Raw genomic sequence first — 24,286 nt, 5'->3', positions numbered from 1 at the left:
GCCTCACTGCTCCACTTCCTTGTCGTCCTCACAACAGGTTTGCAGAGCTTTAGTTTCTGCCTGTATGCAGGAATCAGGTGGACCATGATGTGGTCGGATTGGCCCAGTGCAGCACGTGGGACGGCGTGATAAGCGTCTCTGATGGTGGTGTAACAGTGATCCAGAATGTTGTCCTCTCTGGTCGGACATTTTATAAACTGTCTGTATTTGGGGAGTTCGTGGGTCAGATTGACTTTGTTAAAGTCACCAGCGACGATAACTAAGGAGTCTGGGTTGGTCCGCTCCACACTCAGTATCTGGTTGGCGAGCATGCGCTGTGCGACCTGCACGTTAGCTTGCGGCGGGATGTAAACACCGACCAGGATGAACGAAGCGAACTCACGGGGGAATAGAAAGGCTTACAGTTTATGATGAAGGCTTCCAGGTCTGGAGAACTAATACAATTGTTTAAGGCACTGTCTCCTAGTTGGCAATTTAAAAAGCCAGTTGGTCAGAATAATAAAAACAGAAAACATGAACTTTTGAAGAGATGAAGAATGCCAGTTTGGAAATAAAAACATCATACTCACACCTCTTTACAGGTACAACCACAACCTTTATTGTAATAGATTTATTGTAATAGAATGTGATGTGGTAGACAAACACACAGTAGTGCATAATTGGGAAGTGGAAAGAAAATAGTAACTGATTAAGAACAAAATTCTTAAGTGGAATTTGGTCTGAACTTTGACTAGGCCATTGTAACACATGCTATCTTTGGTTGTCTGCTGAAAGTTGAACGTACACCCCAGTCTTATTGCCCTGTATTTAGCTCCATCTACTCTGAACAACATCCCCACTGCATGATGCTGCCACCATCATATTGCAACATGGGAATGTTGCATTTAGGTGATGATTTCTGCCACACACAGTCATTTGGAAGTAGGTTTTTTAGGGGTATCAGAGTAAAGGGCGCTAAATACAAATGAATACCACACTTTTCAGATTTTATTTTGTAAAACATTATGAAAACCATGTTTTCTCTTCCATTTACCTTACAATTGTGCACTACTTTGTGTTGGTCCATCACATAAAATCCCAAACAAATATATAAAAAATGTGTTCTAACTTGACTCAACCTGTAAAAGTTTAAGGTGTATAAAAACTTTTCAGAGGCATTTTACTTATTTAGGAAAACAGAATACAGCAACTCACGCAGACATCGATTGTTGGTGAAAAACTTTGAAAATTTATCACAGTCTGGCCTGCTGTTCCCACTGCTGCTGCAGTCGCACCATGGTGACAGGCTAATGCCAGAAGACCGCACATAATTGGGAGTCATCACTGTACCTGCAGCATAAAAGAGAATAGGACCCCTGTTAGTCATTGCTACTCTGCTTGAAACCTTTAATAGAGCACTTGTGGTTTAGCAGGGAATTTTTTGGCTTTTCATGCGGAAATTATAATGTTCAGGTCAGCCAGTGAGATTAGGCTTATTCTGTGTTATCAGGAACCTTTACTCCATTTATAGCTTCCAGCAAATTTGCAATGAATAATAAAATTTCTGATACAAGATTTCTGCAACTGGAAGCAGATTCTTTAGTGTAGCATCAGAAACATGTGAGGTGGGAGCATTAGAGGGAATAAACTGTGAAGCATGATATTTGTGGTATAGATTGAAATTTCTGCCTGTTGAGACTGCAATTGGCCTCCGTTGCACTGTGTTCAAATCTCATTTCAAAAACTCTGTGGGACATCATTTTCTTTTCTCCATAATGAAACCCCCTGATGAAAGGAAGACTGGAACAAGATCTGTTGCTGCACAATGAGCTGTAGTGAAATGTTCACGCAGTTTTGCTGTAATGTAAGATGTTTGCCTTCCTAGCTGATCAGCTATTTTAACCTTTGCTCTGCAGAATACACAGGAACTAAATTGCTTGGCTTTCCAATGAACACCTGTAAATGATCTGTAATACATATGTAATCTCCATATGAGTGTAAGTAAGACCAGAGAACATGCCATTTGAGAAAGACATAAGGATATTGCTGTTCATAGGTCAGAAAATGGGTAAAAAATAGCTCCTCACCTAAGGTTCCCATGTATACAGTTACAGAAATGTTTACAACAACTGAAACTGTAACAAACAAGGCTGAATAAAGACAAAAGTATATCTTGCTGCTATGCCGACTGAGGAGAATAATAAAGGAGATAAAACATCTCCAACATACACTATTGGAAACAATGCAGCAAAGTGTGGCATCTTGGGGTTACCAAGTCTCTATAACAACAATTGGGAACTATTTACATGCCAATTAGTTGTTTTTCTTCCCTACAATCACTGGCATAAATATGTAGAATCTAATTACCTTTATTAGTTAATTTACTGGAAATTGTGTGCTTTAGTCAGATGAAACTAAAACTGAGCTTTCCGTTACAGAAATTACCAACTAGACTTTTCTAAAATGTTCAGTGTGAGCTCATTCTACTGCAAGAAAACAAGGGACACATCTTTCACAGGTGTGGCAAATAATTGTGGAGGGCATTGGATCTTCTCTCGCTAAATACTTACTGTCTTTGGTCTTCAGTAAGAACACAGGTCTTTGATAAAAAACATGTTCAGTGCATCAATGGGGCATGGATAACTTACCAATAAGGCCCGAATAAGAGAGCAGACAGTCTGCGTAGTTCTCTCGAAGACAGCCAGATATGGAACGAACTTCAGGCTGACAGCTGCTGAGAAAGTCCGCCAGCCTTGATCTATCAGCAATGGAGAAACATAATACATATTTTCATTGACAGCTACTAGTGGGCACTAAATGTGTGCAAAGCAGTATTTTGGCGTCCCAATTCTAAGATCACTCTCAAATAGTTTAAACAGGGCATTATGCATACATTGAGGGAAATATCTGCCCATATATTCTCAAGGACCAAAAATACAGCTTGCTGAAAGCATGGTTATGTTGCTGTCTGAAAATATGTAGTGGAATCTGCTTTGTGAATCCAAGCCAGAACTCTAGCAGATAGCAGGTGAAAAACATTTGCAAAGAATGAAGCAGATTGCACTGTTCAGTAAATTTTCCCCTGCGTTTTTACAATGGCTTACATAGTTTAAATTTAACATTCAGTCTAAATCCTAATGGAAGTCTTTCTCTCAATCTATTTCACAGTAATAGTATACACACAACAAGCATTATTCTGAATTAGGCTACATTGCCTCTCTTGGCTTATTTTTTTTTTTTTCTGCTAATACAAACTGGGCATCATCTCCTCTGTGACCCTTCCAGGACCAATGGGGTTTAAAAAAAAAAATCAATGGATGGATGTTTAAATTTTACTTTTAAGTCTTGTAACTGTTTATATAAGGGGCAGTAGACAACTACAGGGGTTGGACAATGAAACTGAAACACCTGGTTTTAGACCACAATAATTTATTAGTATGGTGTAGGGCCTCCTTTTGCGGAGAATACAGCGTCAATTCATCTTGGGAATGACATATACAAGTCCTGCACAGTGGTCAGAGGGATTTTAAGCCATTCCTCTTGCAGGATAGTGGCCAGGTCACTACGTGATACTGGTGGAGGAAAACGTTTCCTGACTCGCTCCTCCAAAACAACCCAAAGTGGCTCAAGAATATATAGAGCTGGTGACTGTGCAGGCCATGGGAGATGTTCAACTTCACTTTCATGTTCATCAAACCAATCTTTCACCAGTCTTGCTGTGTGTATTGGTGCATTGTCATCCTGATACACGGCACCGCCTTTAGGATACAATGTTTGAACCAGTGGATGCACATGGTCCTCAAGAATGCTTCGGTAGTCCTTGGCAGTGACGCGCCCATCTAGCACAAATATTGGGCCAAGGGAATGCCATGATATGGCAGCCCAAACCATCACTGATCCACCCCCATGCTTCACTCTGGGCATGCAACAGTCTGGGTGGTACGCTTCTTTGGGGCTTCTCCACACCGTAACTCTCCCGGATGTGGGGAAAACAGTAAAGGTGGACTCATTAGAGAACAATACATGTTTCACATTGTCCACAGCCCAAGATTTGCGCTGCTTGCACCATTGAAACCGACGTTTGGCATTGGCATGAGTGACCAAAGGTTTGGCTATAGCAGCTGGCCGTGTATATTGACCCTGTGGAGCTCCCAACGGACAGTTCTGGTGGAGACAGGAGAGTTGAGGTGCACATTTAATTCTGCCGTGATTTGGGCAGCCGCGGTTTTATGTTTTTTGGATACAATCCGGGTTAGCACCCGGACATCCCTTTCAGATAGCTTCCTCTTGCGTCCACAGTTAATCCTGTTGGATGTGGTTCGTCCTTCTTGGTGGTATGCTGACATTACCCTGGATACCGTGGCTCTTGATACATCACAAAGACTTGCTGTCTTGGTCACAGATGCGCCAGCAAGACGTGCACCAACAATTTGTCCTCTATTGAACTCTGGTATGTCACCCATAATGTTGTGTTCATTTCAATATTTTGAGCAAAACTGTGCTCTTACCCTGCTAATTGAACCTTCACACTCTGCTCTTACTGGCGCAATGTGCAATCAATGAAGACTGGCTACCAGGCTGGTCCAATTTAGCCATGAAACCTCCCACACTAAAATGACAGGTGTTTCAGTTTCATTGTTCAACCGCTGTACATGTACATAAGATGAGACAAAAGTAATGCTACGCAGGTAACCACCATGTGCATATATACACTCACTGGCCACTTTATTAGAAGGATTTAGGGTGACTTTTTTTAATGTCATGCTGTCTTCTTAATATGGATTGAAATTTCCAAGAATTTTTCCGGTAGATTGTTAAAATCTATGCCACGGAGAATTAAGGCATACCTGAAGGCAAAGGGAAATTCTACCTGAAACCAGCAAGGTTTACTTAATGAAGTGGCAGGTAAGTGTAATAGAAGATTCTGTTAAAATTTAAAGCTGTTAAAGATCCCTATTTTACCTGCAGATGTAGTTGGTCTTGCATGTGTTCTGCAGAGAAAGGCAGTTGGGGTTGTCTTTGTCCTCATAGGAGCAGATCGGTACGATAGTTTGTCTTCTGCGTTCTGCACATGCCATCTGATCTCCCGCCGGACAGGAGCAAAACAGCATCCCATAGCTGTATTTAGTTGGAACCTTGATTTTGGAACAAAAAGATGAAAACATGAAACAGTAGTTTTAGTGATGTATTACAGCATACAAGGTTACACCGTTTTCCGAGCTGAGACATTTACAAAGATATTGTGAACAAGTGAACTCAATTTAAAATCATGATAAAAGCATGTTTTTGATAATCAGCTGAATGTCAAATACCAATGTGCAAGACAATAAAAGCTTTTAAACCTTGCATGCTTAATTACCTTGTCAAAGAACTGTCGTAGAGCCTTGTGGCACTTGCGCTTGTTGCAGACCTCAGAAGCAGACACCCTACTAGTGCAGGGGTTGATGTAAGCGGAGCGATATTTCTTACATGTGTCATTCAGGTTACATGCTTTGGCAGCACTCAGACAGTTGTTCTCCTTTGTGGAAGCAGGCTCAGCTGGGACAGAAAAGATAAATGTTTTTGAACTGAAGATTTTATTCAATTCAATTCAATTCAAAGATACTTTATTGATCCCCGAGGGGAAATTAGAATTCCAGTACAACCCATCCAAACATAGTCTGCAAGTTCTTCCATTGCATGCATGTTTCTCTTCAGGTACCCCAACTCCCACAGTCCAAAAACATGCATGCCAGGTTAATTTGTTTCCCTAAAATGTCTTAGAAGTAAGCATATATGCTGGTGTTCAGATTGCCTCTGCTGGACAGGCGTGGTAAGGCGTATTCGTCACTTCCTGTTTTTGCTGTTGCACTCGGTGGATTGTTTGGTGTGTGAAGGCTCTCTCGTTTGATCTGATTTCTCTCTACTGTGATATCTCTTGTTCTAATACATAAGCACATTAAAACACATACTTTCTGTTGCTGCATTTAACTTTTGGGGACTCTCCGTGTCTTATACGGTTTTCTAGTAGTGGTAAGGGGTCGCTAGCTTAGCTTTAGCTCCACCATGGCTACCCGTTCGGCTGTTTCTCTGAGTCTTCTCCTCTCTCCTGCTCTCTGTGTCAGATGTTCAGTAACTCCTCTGCCTCCTTTAGTGATAATGGTACGTGTAATAAATGTAGCCTTTTTGTAGCTTTGGAGGCGAGGGTGTCGGAATTGGAGGCCCGGCTCCGCGCTGTTGAAAAACCAGCAGATAGCCGAGGCCCCTTAGCCAGCGCGGAGCCACCGAGGGTAGCTCCCCGTAGCAGTCCTCCAGCAGAGCCCGCGCAGCTGGGGCCTCAGGCCGGCTGGGTGACAGTACGTAGAAAGCATAGTCCTAGATCCCAGCCCACAGGTCACCAACAATCCGTCTGCGTTTCTAACTGATTTTCCCCGCTCAGCGACACTGAGAAGCCAACTCTGGCAGCTCCATAGTCAGAAACGTGGCACTAGAGACACCAGCGACCATAGTCAAATGTCTGCCAGGGGCCAGAATGGGCGACATCAAATAATACCTGAAACTGCTGGCTAAGGATCAGCGTAAATACAGTAAGATTGTTATTCACGCTGGCGGTAATGACACCCGGTTACGTCAATTGGAGGTCACCAAAGTTAGTGTTGCTTCGGTGTGTAAGTTTGCCAAAACAATGTCGGACTCCGTCATTTTCTCTGGTCCCCTCCCCGATCTGACCAGTGACAACATGTTTGGCCGCATGCTGTCATTCAACCGCTGGATGTCTAGGTGGTGTCCAGAAAACAATGTGGGCTACATTGATAATTGGCGAACATTTTGGGGAAAACCTGGTCTGATCCGGAGAGACGGCATCCATCCCACTTTGGATGGAGCTGCTCTTCTTTCTAGGAATCTGGCTGAATTTATTAGTTCTCCAAAAGACCGAAAAGAAAAATAAAACAAATGTGGCGTACTGAACATAAGATCTCTCTCTTCAAAGACATTGCTAGTTAGTGACCTGATTTGTGACAATCAGATTGATTTATTTTGTCTCACAGAAACCTGGCTGCAGCAAGAGGATTATGTTACTATAAATGAGTCAACTCCTACTAATTAAAACATTTTCACATTCCTCAAATTACTGGGCGAGGAGGAGTAGCAACCATCTTTCAGTCCGATTTATTGATTAGTCCCAGACCAATCAATAGCTACAACTCTTTTGAATAGTTAATCCTTAGATTTTCCTCATCCAAATTGCAAAGCACTAAAACCACTTCTGTTTGTTGATTTGTACCGTCCACCAGGCCCTTACTCTCAATTGTTAGATCAGTTTTCAGACCTTTTATCTGATTTAGTGTTAAATACAGATAAAGTTATTATAGTGGGGATTTTAACATTTATGTTGATGCTGAAAGTGATAGCCTAAATATAGCATTTAATGCTATCTTAGACTCAATTGGCTTTGCTCAAAACATTAACAAACCTACCCACCTTTGTCTTCATTCTCTGGACCTTGTGCTGACATATGGCATTGAGTGTAAAGACATAATATTTTCTCATAACCCTTTCCTTTCTGACCATTTTTTAATAACCTTTGAGTTTAATTTAACCGAGTACTCCACACCTGAAAGAAAATTTCATTATAGTAGATCATTATCAGACAATGCTGTAACAACCTTTAAAGAATCTGTTCCACTTTTGATTTCCTCATTATCACAGAAAAACACAGTGGAGGGCAATAATTTTGTTTCTGCCCCTTCACAAATTGATTCTCTTGTTCATAGTGTTACTTCATCATTGCATGGTGCATTAGACAATGCAGCCCCCTTGAAAAAGAAGGTAATTATTCATAGGAGGCTAGCTCCATGGTTTAATTCAGAGCTACGTACTTTAAAGCACAATGTTAGAAAATTGAAGAGAAAATGGTGCTCTACACACCTAGAAGATTCCTACTTAATCTGGAAAAATAGCCTACTGTTGTATAAAAAGACACTTCACCAAGCTAGAACAGCTTATTTCTCATCATTAATAGAAGAGAACAAGAATAATCCTAGGTTTCTCTTTAGTACTGTTGCTAAACTTACACAGAGTCATAGCTCTGTTGAGTCATCCATTCCCTTAGCTCTCAGCAGTCATGACTTTATGGGATTCTTCCAAAATAAAATTGATTCTATTAAAAATAAAATCTTTGACCTACTCCCAAAGATGATTACTTCATCCTCAGCAAATGAGACAACATTGGAAGTAACTGTAGAACCTGATTTGTGTTTGGACTGTTTTGATCCTGTGGAGCTTCCTGAGTTATCAGAAACATTAGTTTCATCTAAACCTTCAACTTGTATGTTAGACCCAATCCCAACCAAATTATTTAAGGAAGTGTTCCCTCTGATTACCAGCCCCATTTTAGAAATGATTAATTTATCCTTAGTAAATGGATATGTACCACAGGCTTTTAAGGGAGCTGTAATTAAATCTTTGCTTAAGAAACCTTTGCTTGATCGAGATGATTTAATAAATTACAGACCTATATCCAATCTTACATTCTTATCTAAAATTCTTGAGAAAAGAGTTGCTAATCAAATGTGTGAGCATTTACACAGCAATGACCCATTTGAAGAGTTTCAGTCAGGCTTCCCAGCTCATCATAGCACTGAAACAGCTCTGCTGAAAGTCACTAATGATATTCTTATGGCCTCAGATAATGGACTTGTGTCTGTACTGGTTCTATTAGATCTCAGTGCTGCATTTGATACAGTCGATCACAATATTCTCTTAGAAAGGCTGGAATATGCTGTAGGGATCAGGGGAACAGCGCTAGGCTGGTTTAAATTTTATCTGTCTGACATATTCCAGTTTGTTCATGTAAATGATAAATCATATTTAAACTCCAGGGTTAATTGTGGAGGACCACAGGGTTCAGTACTTGGGCCAATTCTCTTTAGTATATATATGCTTCCAATAGGTAAAATTATCAGGCAGCATAGAATAAATTTTCACTGTTACGCTGATGATACTCAGCTTTACTTATCCATAAATCCTGATGAACCCAACCAGTTAGATAGACTACAAGCATGTCTTGAAGACATAAAAACTTGGATGACTTTAAATTTTCTGCTTCTAAATTCAGACAAGACAGAAGTTGTCGTTTTTGGACCGGAGTCTTTAAGTAAAAAATGCTTAGTCAATCACTTAATCCGGATGGCATTAAATTGACCTCCGATAATAAAGTAAAAAACCTTGGTGTTATTTTTGACCAGGACATGTCATTTAAATCCCATATTAAACAGGTTTCTAGGATTTCCTTCTTTCATCTCCGGAACATTGCCAAAATTAGAAATATTCTGTCCAGGAGTGATGCTGAAAAACTAGTCCATGCATTTGTTACTTCAAGGCTGGACTATTGTAATTCTTTACTATCAGGATGTCCGCAAAATGCAGTTAAAAGCCTTCAGCTGATTCAAAATGCTGCAGCAAGAGTTCTGATGAAACTTAAAAAGAAAGATAATATTTCCCCTACTTTAGCTTCCCTTCATTGGCTCCCTGTTAAATCCAGAATAGAATTTGGAATTCTCCTCCTCACATATAAAGCCCTTAATGATTTAGCTCCATCATACATCAGAGATCTGATTGTTCCATACGTTCATAACAGAGCACTTCGTTCTCAGACTGCAGGTTTACTGGTGGTTCCTAGAGTCTCTAGAAGTAGAATGGGAGGCAGATCCTTTAGTTATCAGGTTCCTCTCCTGTGGAACCAGCTCCCAGCTTTAGTCCATGAGGCAGACACCCTGTCTACTTTTAAGGCTAGGCTTAAAACTTTCCTTTTTGATAAAGCTTATAGTTAGAGTGGCTTAGGTTATCCTGAGCTATCTCTGTAGTTGTGCTGCTATAGGCTTAGGCTGCTCGAGGAAATAATGACCACTTTCACCCTCTTCGCTACATTCTCACACTACTCTCCAATTTTGCATTATTTTCTGTTATTTCAGCTTTTAACTTTGTTCTCTCTCGTTTCTCTTCCTAGAAGCTACACCTGGCCTGACTCTGTGTCTACCTGTGACACCTTTCTGGAGAGGGGCATTGTCCAAGCTTCTGCTGGCAACAGCTTAATGCTCTCCCTTTACCGATGATCCACATGGCCCTGTCTTTCAGTGTTTAACCCTTTCTCTCTCCTAGACATGGGAATTGACTGAGTTTTTCCTGTGACTAACTCTATGTGCTCTCTTTCAGACTTTGAAAACTGGCTCAATGTTTATCTGTTCTTTCTTTCTAGGTGAAACGACTAAAGGAGCTACATCCATTAACATTTACTTTTCCTACCCATAGAAAGGACTCCTGGATCAGTGCTTCTTTGTTCTCAAAGTGTCTCTGCTCTGTTCTCTCTAACCTCCAGTCAGTCGTGGCAGATGGCCGCTCACACTGAGCCTGGTTCTGCTGGAGGTTTCTTCCTGTTAAAAGCGAGTTTTTCCTCACCACTGTCGCTACATGCATGCTCAGTATGAGGGATTGCTGCAACGTCAATGCCAGTTACTGTGTACTGTCTCTACATGCTCATCTGGGAGGAGGGAATGCTGGAAGTCACTGACTGGATGCAACCTGCTGGGTTTCCTTAGATAGAAAAACTTTTTATCCAATTTGAATAAATAACTGAATCTGACTGCACTGTTCAATGATTAGGATTAATTGGAATGTATGTACCTGACTTTTGTGAAGTGCCTTGAGACGACATGTGTTGTGAATTGGCGCTATATAAATAAACTAAATTGAATTTAATATATGCAAGCATGGGTCCTATACATCCCAACGTTTACCCAATAACTGCTGGAGAAAGGCACCAGACACCCTTCAAACACCACCACTGCTGCAAGAATAAGCGAGACAATAAATGACTGTTTTTGTAAATAAAAGTCAAAGTATTTAGTTTAGTATTCAGCCCCCTTTACTCTGATACTTCTAAATAACATTACAGTGGAAATTGCCTATAGAAGTCATGTAACTAGTAAATTGAGTCAATTTTGTCAGATTGCACTTTTTGGCCTAAATACAATACATAAAAAATGCTATGTGTGTTTGTCAAGCAAGGTGGCCGCAGGATCATGTTGTAGGGCTGAATTGCACAAGGTGGATGGAATAATAAGGAATTAAGACTACATCCAAAATGTTAAACTTTACTTCAACACAACTGCTGAATGGCTGAAATTTTGACACTACTGGGTGATCCAACAGGAGAATGATCACAAACAACCAACAAGACTACTTTTGAAATGGAACAAGCTTCTGGGGTCTCATTTATAAAACATTGTGTATGTACACCCAAAAGCCAAAAATGATGTACGCTGAAGATAATCCAGACTTAAAAAACCATGCGCACGCACACCAGCAAGCAATTTGCCCTTTATAAATCAGAGCTGCACCTCTGTGTTTGTGCACAAGGTTCCGCCTCATGTTCTGTCCTCTACACGCCCACCTTCAACCACAAATGGTCAATGCAAAGCACCTCATGAACACCAATGTGTATTTAAATAAGCCAGCTGATCAATGTTATTTTATGGTTAACAATGGCAATCACAGAGAAAAGAGCAAAAAAACGCAAGACCTATGGATACATTCACAGAATTATGTTGTTCCTAAAAGTAGCTTCTGGCAGAGAGTTAATTAATTGTTGATTATGTTAAACACATACCTGTCGCCTAATTCACTTGTAAGAGCTGGTTGCCAGGAACCCCAGAGCGGTTAACACCTGTTATTGAACAGGGATGGCCAGATTGTCATCATCATAGGAAATCTTGGTGATTCCTGAAAATGTGTTCCCTTCTTATTCTCCCATTTGCAAGTAGTGCCAATGCATACATCGTGCAGCATTTCGCACGAGTGTCACCAAGGTATTTAAATGTTTACAGCAATCGGTGTTACTGCTACACATCGTGTAACAATTTACATGTTAATCACCATCTGCGTCTGCGCCAGTTTCCCCTGTCTACAAAACAAGCGTACGTTTGGGTCAGGGTCAGGGTGAGGGACACCACATTCTCCAATCAAGTTTGTCTTTTATAAATCACAAGCTTTGTGTGAAAAGTGACGTATGCCAGGTTCAGGCCCTGTTTTGTGTGTACATCACATTTATATAAGACACCCCTGGTGTTTATGTCTTTCCTTCAGCCTAAAACCCAACCCTACCGAAAAGGAAAATCCACAAAGCCAACTTCAAAATAACCTCTCATGACTACAGTTAGATAAAAACTCTATATTTAAGTGTTTTTGTGCCATCTTACTGGTGTGATTTTATTATTCCTTTTCATTTAAATATTTCAAACCCATACGGATATGGAAATAAAGTCACTGAACCTTTCTTCCATTTGGCCATGCCTTTACTTTCATCTCATAAAAGTACTATGTGGTAAACATAATGCCTCTCACTTCCTATTATTTCTCATTTGTTGTAGTTAAAACCCTTTCTGCTCCACTGACTCCTGCATAGTAGGACAAACTCTATCCTCAGCCTCGACATGGAAGAATGAGCTCTGTAATTTTGCTTTTTGAGGTGGAATTGAAGTGCAATGAACTATTCAATGCACCACAGAATGAGCCATGATTAAATCTGAACCTCGGGTTAATCATATATTAGAGATCCCATTACTTCTATATGACGAGTGCTCAGAGATTTGGGCTGTGATCCTTGAGTTCTTGTTTGCGTGTCTCAGGCATAGGTGTGACAGCTTTATCCCAATTAAGGGGACCCTCAGGCAAGATGCACACTGCTGTTGAATTAAAGACGAACTTTTTAAAAAGGTATTATGACTCATTTGTTTGTACATGTATGCACAGCCTAAAGGTTGAGATAAGAGTCAAAGGCTATAGGTCGCAGTTAGTTTTTATGGAGGCAATTTACCAGAGCAAGCGAAGGACACATTTTTATCTGGGAAGTGTTTGCATTTAAAAAGTTCATTTTAATGTCAAGTGCCTTCCATGAGAATTCATACTTTTTTAACTTTTCCAAATTTACCATCCATCCTTGATCCTGTGCTTATCTGAGATCAGGTCACTGGGGCAACCAGTCAAGGAAGAAAACCCAGACATGCTTTTTACTTGTGACACTATCCAAATCATTTTGGGGGATCCCAAAGCCTTCTCAGACCAGAAGAGATTTATGGTCTTTCCAACTAGGTCTGGGTCTGCCCCTGTGCCTCCTCCCAGTGTCACATCACAAAGTAAAAGTAAAAGGATTGATGTATTTCAAAATTCTTGACAAATGCATTCTAAAAAGTGTGGCATTTGAATTCAGTTCCTCAGATTTGCTACATTGTAGCTCTGGCTGTGTTTTAACGATCGTTGTCCTCCTGGAAGGTGAACCACCAGCCCAAGTGTAAAATCTTTAGCATCTTCTAACAGGTTTTCTACCAGGATTGTCCTGAATTTAGCCCCATGCACCTTCCCAACAATTTAGAGGTTTCAGAGTAAAGAGGGCTGAAAAAATGCATATCACACATTTTATTTGTAAAAAATGTTGAAATTGTAAATTATTTCCTCCCACTTCACAATTATGTACTACTTTGAGTTTGTCACATAAATCTTAGTAAAGTTGACATCACAACTTTGAAACACAATTTCAAAAGAAATTCAATTGATGTGAATACTTTTGCAAGATGCTGTACTTCCTCACTTTCTGATAACTTGTTATTTCCATTAGTTTATTTTATATTGCATTAGTTTTATAAAAATGCAGATTTAAAGACTGTTATTAGTTCTGTTTGACATAGATCATAGTGCACAAGAGTCTTATTTTATCATCTACTTACTTATTTAATCTTCCAACATTTCTGACTCTGTGATTCCATGAAAAATGCACTGGGGAATTTCAAACAAATGAGTTGAATGTTGGTACCTCTGTAACACTCTATTATTGCAAATCCTAAATCCCTACTGACAATGAAAAACAAGTCTTAGCCACCCTTCTTAGGTTGCTGCCCTTGAGCAAGGCCACAAGAGCAGACAAAACACGAATCTGACCCTTTAGGTAATTCTCAATAGGCTGATACAAGAGATCTTTGAAATGCTGCCAGTCAGGTAGGGTTTAATATGGCTCCAAAATGTTGTTAATTACGGTGTCCTGGAGAGGGAATAATTTCAGTAATACATTGAGGGCAATATGCGGAATAAAAGTTTCCAAAACAGTTTTTAAAATGCTTTCTCACAAAGTGAAGAGCTGGTATTTGTCATTTACAGTGGGGGCAAAATAATTTCATGTTCGTGCTGAGGATTTCTTTGAGAAATGAACAGTCTCTAATTTTTATGGTGGCTTCTTTTAATGGGGAGACAGAATATCAACTAAAACACACATTACATAAAGGTTTATATTCCTTTTCCTGTGCATGTGCAACACGGATCAGTAAGTCAACCATTTACACTGTGCTCAGTGAATTATTTTTATGAAGTATACCTGTCCAAAGGATCTATTTTTGGAAAAAGTAAATTAATGGAAAAAGTATATTAATCTGGTGCGAATGGAACGAGCAAGGTGTCATAAATCTTTGACAAACACTTTCTTTTCTTAGCTAGAAAACAAATGTGGTGCGGATGGGTTGTCTTTTAGCATGAAAATTACACTAACATATCCTACCAATTCAACAAAGTAGTTGCTAAGATGAAGCAAATTAAGGTCTTAGAGTTGCCTATCAAGTCTCCAGATCTCAATCCCTCAGAAGTCTGAGAAAAAACCGAAGCTTCGAATTGCCAAGTTTCAGAAAGAAATTCAGATTAGGAGATTTTCTGTAAAGAGAAGCCAAAATCCCTTCTAACATCTTAGCACTGTGCTTGTCAACAAAGGAACATTTTATTACAAACGTTTTGGGAGTCGTAAATTGTATATTCGGCAATACAAAAAATGTGTAAACATCAGTTTGTTTTAATGTTCATTCTTTTAAAAACATCAACAATGAAGTAACAAAGACCGGACTCAAAAAACTGACGCAACCAGTCGAAACACAGTGAAAATACTTCCCGGCTCCCTTTTTTAGTTCAAAAGTAACAACTGTGGATAGTCTGACAAGAATGTTCTCAAGCTCTTCCTTATCTTTCAAAGTAAAATAAGAGCATTAGGAACATGGAGCCCTGGGCTTGCACTATTGTCTTTCTATGACATTAAAGTCCACCACTGTCCAAGAAGCACAAGAGTGTGAGAGTGACCCTCAAAATAATCCCTAAAGCCCTTTCTATGACTAATAATCCCAGAGTAACAAGAACTATAAAAGCTCACTGGATTAGCTTAAAGGACACCACGATTTCAGGTAAATGCAAGGTATGTAAACATTTCTGTATCATATGTTCGTAGATTGTTAATTATTTCTTTTAAAAAAGTTGATTTTGCTATTTTTTTTAAATACAATTGACATTTAATTTTTTTTTTATTGTAATCTAATCACTTTAAATAAAAGAAAAACATTTATGCAGGTGAATTAATTAATGATTGCTGTCCAGGGTGTACCCAATGCCCTCCCCCAAGATCCTGCAAGGCCAAGCAGGCATAGAGGATGGATGGTTGGATGGATGGATGGATGGATGAATGAATGAATGTATGAGACAGACGTGCCATTGTAATGATGCTATTTGAATAATTAGAAATAAGGTTTTAGAGGTAAGTTAAATACATGTTTTTCTAAAATCAACTTAAGTCATTTAACAGTGTTCAGTTAGAGAGACATCAGTGTAGTTAATATTATAAAACTACAGCTAATATGAACAGTGTTATGAACCATTAACAGCCAAATGTTTGCAGACTTTCCAGGCAAATAAATCAAATGCAGATTTTCTCAGAATAATATTTGCATCCATGTCAGAGCTGTTGTTCGTTCCTTACTTTTTTTTTTTTAACCCTGATTACATGAGATAAGAATTATTCACAAGACTCAAGTCCCAAACTTTAAGTCCGAGTTAAATATTAACTTTTTGGTCTGCTCCTTAAGTGGGAATAAAGTCCAAGGCTCAGACTCGAGGCCTCATCTCTGCTGCACAACACTTCCAGAACCATCCCAGCAGGTTTAGCAACAGCGGAGAATGGAGCAGAAGAGACTGGGCAACATAACAATTTTTTTTAAAGAATGAGATAAAATAATTTAATTAATAAATCAAAAGGTTCAAAATGATGCATTTGAACAGTGTTATCCTATGGTGCATACAAAAATCCTAATTCAATATTAAATTGGTTTACTTATAACATAGTTTAAAAGTTGGGAGCTTAACGGGAGCCAAAAGTGCCACCCTTTGGTGGAAGGAGCCAGGTGATCTGGATCCTGGAAAAAAGCAGTAACCCCCTTCATTAATGTAGATATACTTCTCTCCTTTACTCATCACCAGGTTCTTTATCTTCATTTTTTTTTTTCTACCCTCACGTATTTACAAATCTTGTTCATCTTCAGTGCTGTCAACTTTGTGTCTTTCTGCTTCAGCGGGTTTAATTAATAAAAAAAAATATTTTTGATAGTCTTTCTGTCTTCATTTGAATTTCTAACCTCCATGGTTTGCGATAGTTATAAAAAAGGTGTCACTTATTATAACTGATGGTCATTATGTGATGATAGATTACCATTTATTATTTATATTTATATTTATAACATGTTTTTCTTGCAGTCTCATCTATTATCTGATAATGGGGTACTCTTTTTCAATCACCAGCTCAAAGAGCCATATCATTAATGTATGTGTTACCCAGTGAATGAGTGGTGAAGTTAATCTTTTTAAACATTTACATCCATAAAATGCCCTTTTGTTTCTCCCCATATCAGGAAAGAAAAAAACCAAAACGGTGCTCAGAGCCTTTCCTTCACGGTGCCCTCTTTTCTGCCAGATTTCCAGCCAGCTTGTATAAATCCCCACCAGAGTCTTAATATTTATGATCAGACTCAAGACCCATTTATTACATGCACCCATTAAATTAGTAAAAATCCTTCTTAGCTTCTGCTGCAATAGCTACTCCTTAATCTTTGTGTCAGTCATTAATTCTAGAATGATAGAGTATTTTTGCAGAAATGACTCGCTAGGATGAAACACCCAACAGACACAGCAATACTGTCAGCAGTAGTGGAAGTCCGAGAGTTGTGGAAATGTTCACCTTTTGAAGAACATATCATCACTTATAGAAAATAAACGACCTGCTTCTGAAGCCAAGCAGATATTTTGTTACCTTGGTGGCACACCGCATTGTGGGATGACAGCTTCTGTTTCAGGTTTGACTCACTAATCATGATGATGTGGTGTACTGTAAGCTTGAGTGGACATATGGCGCACCGTCACTGCAGCATATGGGTGAGCAAGACAAACCTTCTCACTGAGATGTGTAACTTTCCAAATGCACTTTTGAAGTTTTTTTTTTTTTTTCATCAAATCATAAAATCATGCACTTTCTGGTTCACCGTCAAAACATCCTAATGGTAATGCATTGTAGATTAATTTCCTTTTCCTCTAGTTTCCATAATTTAGACAATTTTACGTCTTCATTATCATAAGGTTTTTGTGGAAAAACAAAACAAAATCCCACTCAAAAATCTAGAATTAGCTAAAATTTAAAAATTGGCCTTTTTTTTTGATTAGGGTTACTATTCACATTTACATAGTAATGCAGATTATTTAAATTTTAAAATTAAATTGTAGAAGTCTGGATTTCTGAAATCCAACATTAGTTTGCCATTTGATTAACAAAAAGTATTGCAATATGATAATTATGCTTTAAAAGAATTCTTTAACCATTAAAACTGAAACGAGTAGTTTACATACTATACAAAAAGACAAAGAATCTTCTTTTTCACTCTGTTTAGATTGATTTTAAATATTCATCCAACATTTTCTGATTTAGGTCTTTTAGTATGAGCAAAAAAAGTTCTATTCTAATTGCCAGAATAATATGAAGGGACATTCTGAAAGATCTTTACATTACTTTCATGAAATTCAGAAATTTAAACACACTAATATAACTATAACTTTAACAAAGATGATGACATCATGGATTTGTATGCTTCTGATAGGTTAATATTAAAATGGGTAATAGGAAATATTGAAGCAACATCTTAAGACATCAGCCAGAACTTCAAGCTTGGGCACAAATGGATCTTCCAAATAGACAATAACCATAAGCATACCACCAAAATGTTCAAAAAGTGGCTGAAGAGGTGGCTTACAATTCTGACTAAGTTATTCTAGTTCTCTCAGGAGGAATGGGCGACAATCCCAGAAAACTATTGTGAGAATCTTGTAGAAGGATACCCAAAACCACAAGATGTCTTATTTGCATTTTACTACAAGCCATAGGGGACACAGCAAAAATGTTAGGCGATTGTAGCTCAGTGGGAAGAGCAGTTGTCAGAAAAACAGAAGTCAACTTGATTACCCCCCTTGCTAAACACTATGTGTGGTGGATAGCTAACAGTGGCATCTTCATGCTTTAAAGATGCTTTTCTTCAACAGTGAAGCTTGTCAGATTTCATGGGAAGAGGAATGAAGTTTAACATCAAGATGTCCTGAAAGAAAACCTGTTAGATTCTACAAATAACTTGAGACTGGGCCAGAGATTCACTTCCCCACAGAATTTGAACCCTAAAAATACAGCTAGTGCTACAATGGAATGGTTGAAAACCTAAGTTTACTTATGTGTTAGAGTGGTCCAGTCAAAGGTCATTATAAAGTTGGGGCAAGAGTTCAACTTGACTGAGCTTGGGCAATTTGGCAAAAGGTAGAACACATGATTGCTGGTTACGTTTATGCCTGTCTGAATGATTATCGTGGTCCCTTACAGCCAACAGTACTTTATTTTTGTATTTCAAAGCCATGATTAGCCATTGGCTGCATTTCCAATGCGTGCATACCCACTTGGCTCTCTGCACTCAGCCTGTCATGGCTCAGCCATCAGGTACATTCATCTTGGTGAGGAATTTCTGTTTTTCAAGCCATTTAACTGAGCCTTCATCCTTCAACATTTATATATGTCAGAGTGGAAGTCAGTGAGCCAGAATGCAAATGGCTGTGTGCACGTGCAAGTCAATGATGTTCTTGGCACGATTTATTTTAAATTTTCAGTTTTGCATAAATCAACTAGAGAACCTAATTTCGTCTTTTAGCTCACGTTGACAACTGGTAAGCTCTCGGAAAGGCAAATTCTGTGTTCCAATATGTTTTTGGATTACAAAGCACAATTTGAGCTCAATTATCTGGCATATTTTGGCAGGTATTACATTGGCTTCATCTAAGCAGAGTGATATGTGTACTGCATATTTGAAATCATAATTTACATTTTGGCTTCAGTGTTAATATATCACTGCATGCACACCAGTTGTATGCTACCACTATGGCTTTTCCTAATATTCAAGAGAGAAAAGAGACAAGCATTAGGACAATTATCTGCAAAATACTGAACTAAAACATCTATTTGTGACTATGTACACCTTATTTCCCTACACCCTTCCAAAACAACACATCATTTATCACATAATTGGTTTTTCCCCTATAGACAATGGGTGTTTATACCCAATAATTGACAAATGCTTTCTAAGTAGGAGTTGGTGATATAATGATATTGGATAATAAAGGAATAGATATTGTTTATGATCTGCAAAACAAGAAATATGGTAATGAGTTCTATTTGAAACACCCTGCCTATAGCTGTTTGCAGAGATGCATCAAATTTGTTTTGTTCTTTATCCTTTAACTTCCTAAAGTAGCTTTTATGTAGCAAGAATGCACCAGAGTATTGTTCTTATTCACCTTTTAAGTTAAAATAATCGTTTTGAAATTAGCAACACAGTCTGGGGCAGAAGAGACTTTTGATCTAAAATAAATAGAACCAAGGATTATATTTATTTAAAGTTTCCATTTTTTGCACATCACATTTGTTAAGTGTCAACTGTACGTGATGAGAATCTGTGACTGAAATCTTGCAAAATAAATTTAGCAAATTTAACAGTGAGCTGCTGTTTCTACTTTTGGTTTCCGTGATTGGGCCATTCTTCTCCTACACGCCTGTTTCAGTTATAGATATGTGAAGTTTTTTTGTCTGTTTACTTAACATAGCAAGGCAGGATTTTACAATCATCTGCTTAGAAATGACTTTGGCCTATATGCTCTCCTATTTAGTTTTTACAATGGGAAATCATTATAAAATCATGGTTTTGCTGTAAAAAAGTTGATATATGGTATCTTTGCTTCATTGCCCACCCCAGTCCCAAGTCTCTTTTATGTTAATGACCAAGAGAAAATCTTATGACATCAGGTAATGGAGCTCAACATGTTTTGAATTGACTTAACATGGAGTTCAGACAAATATGACTGCTTGTTAAAGCATAAAACAAGTACTTAAATAATTAAAAAAATCACTGTAATATAATTAATTAGAAGGTAGTGTTTTAACTTTAACCATTTATCCTGATAAACCTATAATAACGTATCTATGATAAAATCTAGAGTAATTTATTCCATGGTATATTTTATGAGTTGATCCAATACCATAAAAGCAAAAGATAAACCTTATATCCTCACAGGCTAATTTCATTTGGCTAAACCGAATATGTCTGTGCTCAAAGGAAGGAAGAACAAAAACAACATATAGAAAAAAATACCAACAGCTAAAAGCACTTTTGTTAACGCATTTTAAAGTGTACCGTCTTGTAATTGGCAATTATTGTTACACTGGACCTACTTACTTCCATGTGCTCAGTTCACATGCGCACTGGAGCAGTGGCAAAAGACAAATACTTTGGGAGATAAATCTGTTGCCTTAGGCAACTAGAGCAACCGGATTATTTCCGACATGCTTGCTTGGAAAATAATCAAGCCAAGCTTCATTTATTGCTCAGTAACTGTATTTGCAGTTAGACTGCTGATTAGGTATGAAGATAAACTGGGAGAAGAAGGTAAGCACCATAGTCCCTGGTTGGGTTAATGCCTCTTAAGATTTACTAAATGAAAAAAAAAAGCCTGTCCATCTCTCTTGAAATCAGATTTCACAAAAGGCTAACCTTGTTATGTTTATAGTAAATGGTAAATGTCCGTTATGTTTAGAGGTTCCAATTAAACTCTGAACTTATTCAGGCATTTTAAATAAGAGAAGAAATACACAGTTTACTCTCTTGTCTGTACAAAATGTACTATAACAGTTTCAGGTTGTTATGTTAGTCTAAAACATGTTGTGATTTTTGACCTCTTATTCAAACAGCAAATGCAAAAATATTCACATACAATGCCACAGATGCCAAGATATCTTCTGTCTTTGCTTTTATATAACCCTTAAATGTTTCAGATTATGAAACAAATGTTATTATGAAAGATAACCTGAGTAAGAACCAAATCCAGTTTTAAAATCTTGATTTCTTTTATTAAGGGAAAAACAATTATCCAAGCCATGTTGACACTTTGGTGAAAAGGTACCTGATCCCTAAACCTGATCTTCTTTGCATAATTCAGTCATTCTGGAGGGATTCTGAGCATGAACAGCCAGTTGAGAGCCATGCCACAACAGCTCAATTGGATTTAAATCAGATTTTTGACAAGTCTACTCCAAAATCTTCATTTTGGTTTTCTAATGTTTGCTCATTAACAAATGGAGTTGGTGGTCTGCTTCAGATCCTAATTATGCTGTATAACTCAGGAGAAAGTAGTGTAGTTGAGCAAATGCAAAACAGCCCAACACGATCACACCACCACAACCATGTTTTACAGTAAGTGGTGTTGTTTTCTAAAATGCTGTTACTTTTACACTAGATGTAACCATTTGTTTTCAGTCTTTTTCTTACAGTTGAATTAAGAACAGCGTCACAGAGGCTTGCCATGTTTGCCGATGTTGTTCTGGCTTTCTTTGTAACTCCCTGTGTTTTAATTTTGGTAGGCTGGCAATTTCTCAGAAGGTTTACCACTTTTATGTTCCACAATTTTTCCTTTTGTGGATAATAGCTTTCACTGTTGCTCACTGGGGTCCAAAGGCCCTCTAAATGTTTGTTTTGAACCCTTTTTATAGTTTGAAACATGCCAGTGCTTTTGTTTCTCGATCATGTTTGAATTTCTTTAGATTTGTTTTAACCTACTTCATGTTGTCAGACAGGTTTTATTTACTTGATTTCATGATCTTCACATCTGACAGTAATCAGGTTTGGGAGTGGCAAATGATATTGGACAAAAAAAAGGTGGTTAATCACAATTATTTCATGAAACAACAAGGAGGCAATAACTTGTTTTCAAACAGTGACAGGTTTGTTTGGAAAGCGTCTTTCCCTTAATCATCATTTGCAAACCAAAATGTTGTATTTACTCAGATTATCTGTGTTTGATGTTCTCAAACACATAAGATAGACTGTAAACACATTTGAAATACCTACCAATTATCTTTTCTAAACCAAGGTGAGTTTCAGTTATGCATGTCACATCTTTTTGCAGACCTTCAATCACATTTCTCCCTCAGTCCATGTATTATTTTACATAACTAAAAGGCAGCTTTACAGATTGATCATGTTTATTGATTTTTAAAAGATACAGCATTTAATTTAATCTTTTCCTGGCAACCATGCTTGTAGTAAGTGGTTTGGATTTCAAGCCTTTTGGTCTGAATTATTAATGTGATGATTACAGGACTTCATCATCAGAGCCTCCCCCCACTTGTTCAGATGTTCCACTTTTAGAACTTTGCCTTTGTTTTTAATTAGTTTCTATGCTTAACTACAGCAACAATTTTGAGTAGAAGTAGGGTGATAGTACTATTGAAAGCTATTAGATTAAGTTGTTTACTGGTATCAGTTCATACTAAGGTTTTACATTATTGTTTAAAAACTGCAACAATTTTCTGTTAAAACCATTCTACAATTTAAAGTCCCTTTAATGAGATGAGAATGAGATCACGGTTGTTTTAAAGCTGTGTGGGACAGTTTAAAGCATAACTGCCCCTTCCCTACCTGTTGATGTGCCTACATCTTGCCTGTCCAAAAAATGGCTCCTGCACTTTCCCATCATTTACTGAAAAGGCAAATTCAAGTGTCTGGAAATATTTCTGGTCGCAAAATTATAGACAGTAATGACTTTGTAGCTAAATGAGAGCCATATATCAGTCTTATTTAGCCAAAAAATACAAATAAAACTACAGCTTGTATACTGCAAGCCAGACGTCTGTTGAGCAGTTTTATTGTGATGGGTACTACAAACAATTATTTGCTTTAGAGAGCAAATCATCTTTTGATGTCAGATTTCATGTAGGATTGCTTTTTTTTTCTATTACAAACAAAAACTGATTTTTGGATTCACTCATTATTTCTTGAATATATATATATATATATATATATATATATATATATATTATTTAAAATAATTAAGTGTAGCAAAAGACAAAATATATAAGGGCGCAAACATTTTTCACTGCACTATATGTGTTGTAGAGTCTCAAGATGCAACTTTCATTCAGTTTAACTTAACAAATGAATGTCCTCAATGCCCCTGCAACCATTTAAATGATCAGTTCAGTATCTTCTCTGTTAAATAATCACTACTTTGTTGTTTCTTAATATAATGAATAAAGATATATGTAAAGTTGTAACCATGTATATTAAAACATAGTGTTAAGGGTCAGAAAAGGTGTAAAGAGTTGGTGAAAATTGGGATAAAAACAAAAAATGATTTGTTAGGAGCTAATGGACAAAAAGTATTTATTGAGGAAAAAGAAAATGTAATTACCTCTACAGATTCTGTTTTTTAATGGGAATTTTGCTTCTCATTATTTTGAAAACAACAGGAATATGCAAAGTAATGCTTAATTGCTCATACCTTAGTGTTCCTTTCAGTTTGGAAACAGTACTTTCTGTCAAAATGATTTTAGAGAAACAGCAAGGAGTAATGGTCAAAACACCTTTTTTTTACTGAAAGATACATAATGATAATCATCACGTCAATAACTCAGTTCTATCTTGGAATCATATGTGTATTATTTTACGCTTGGATTAGTTTCAGGCGGGAATGAGGTCACTTACAGTTAATGGATTTGTGATATCTAACCCATTAGGTGAATTATGTTTTTTTTCCACTACGACCACTGGGGCTTTTTACACAGCTTAAATTTAAAATTGCTACTCTTCTTCAGCTGCATACCCACATCACATCTTATAATGCTCACACAATCTAGGTAATAAATGCGATTTGTTTCTATGATAACAACACATAATACTGATAAGTCACCCTGCCAAATTTCCATATTCTTAGTCACTGACTTTGATGGAATGGCACATTAGGGGTGTATCAAGTTTCCAAATGATTTCTTGATCAATTTTAGGCTGCCCACTGCCTCATCTAAGCTATTTTTGAAATATTATAGTGTATTGAAAGTTGTGTA

The 24,286-nt window shown here is 37.7% G+C and overlaps 1 protein-coding gene across 1 annotated transcript in view; it reads right to left on the bottom strand.

Annotated features, from left to right (window-relative positions):
* gfra1b (gdnf family receptor alpha 1b) overlaps positions 1 to 24,286 on the bottom strand; it is a 43,249-nt gene that overhangs the window by 11,048 nt on the left and 7,915 nt on the right. The window contains exons 4-7 of the mRNA XM_047376421.1: positions 5,339 to 5,517; positions 4,942 to 5,114; positions 2,628 to 2,737; positions 1,195 to 1,329 (exon numbers count right to left, since the gene is read on the bottom strand). Coding sequence (XP_047232377.1) covers positions 1,195 to 1,329; positions 2,628 to 2,737; positions 4,942 to 5,114; positions 5,339 to 5,517 — 597 coding nt within the window. The remainder of the gene's footprint in view (positions 1 to 1,194; positions 1,330 to 2,627; positions 2,738 to 4,941; positions 5,115 to 5,338; positions 5,518 to 24,286) is intronic.

This window comes from Girardinichthys multiradiatus, chromosome 10 (assembly GCF_021462225.1).
Source record: "Girardinichthys multiradiatus isolate DD_20200921_A chromosome 10, DD_fGirMul_XY1, whole genome shotgun sequence".
In the NCBI taxonomy this organism is placed as follows: Eukaryota; Metazoa; Chordata; class Actinopteri; order Cyprinodontiformes; family Goodeidae; genus Girardinichthys; species Girardinichthys multiradiatus.
Note: the sequence above shows the minus strand (reverse complement) of the source record. Positions and strands in the feature narration are given on the sequence as shown.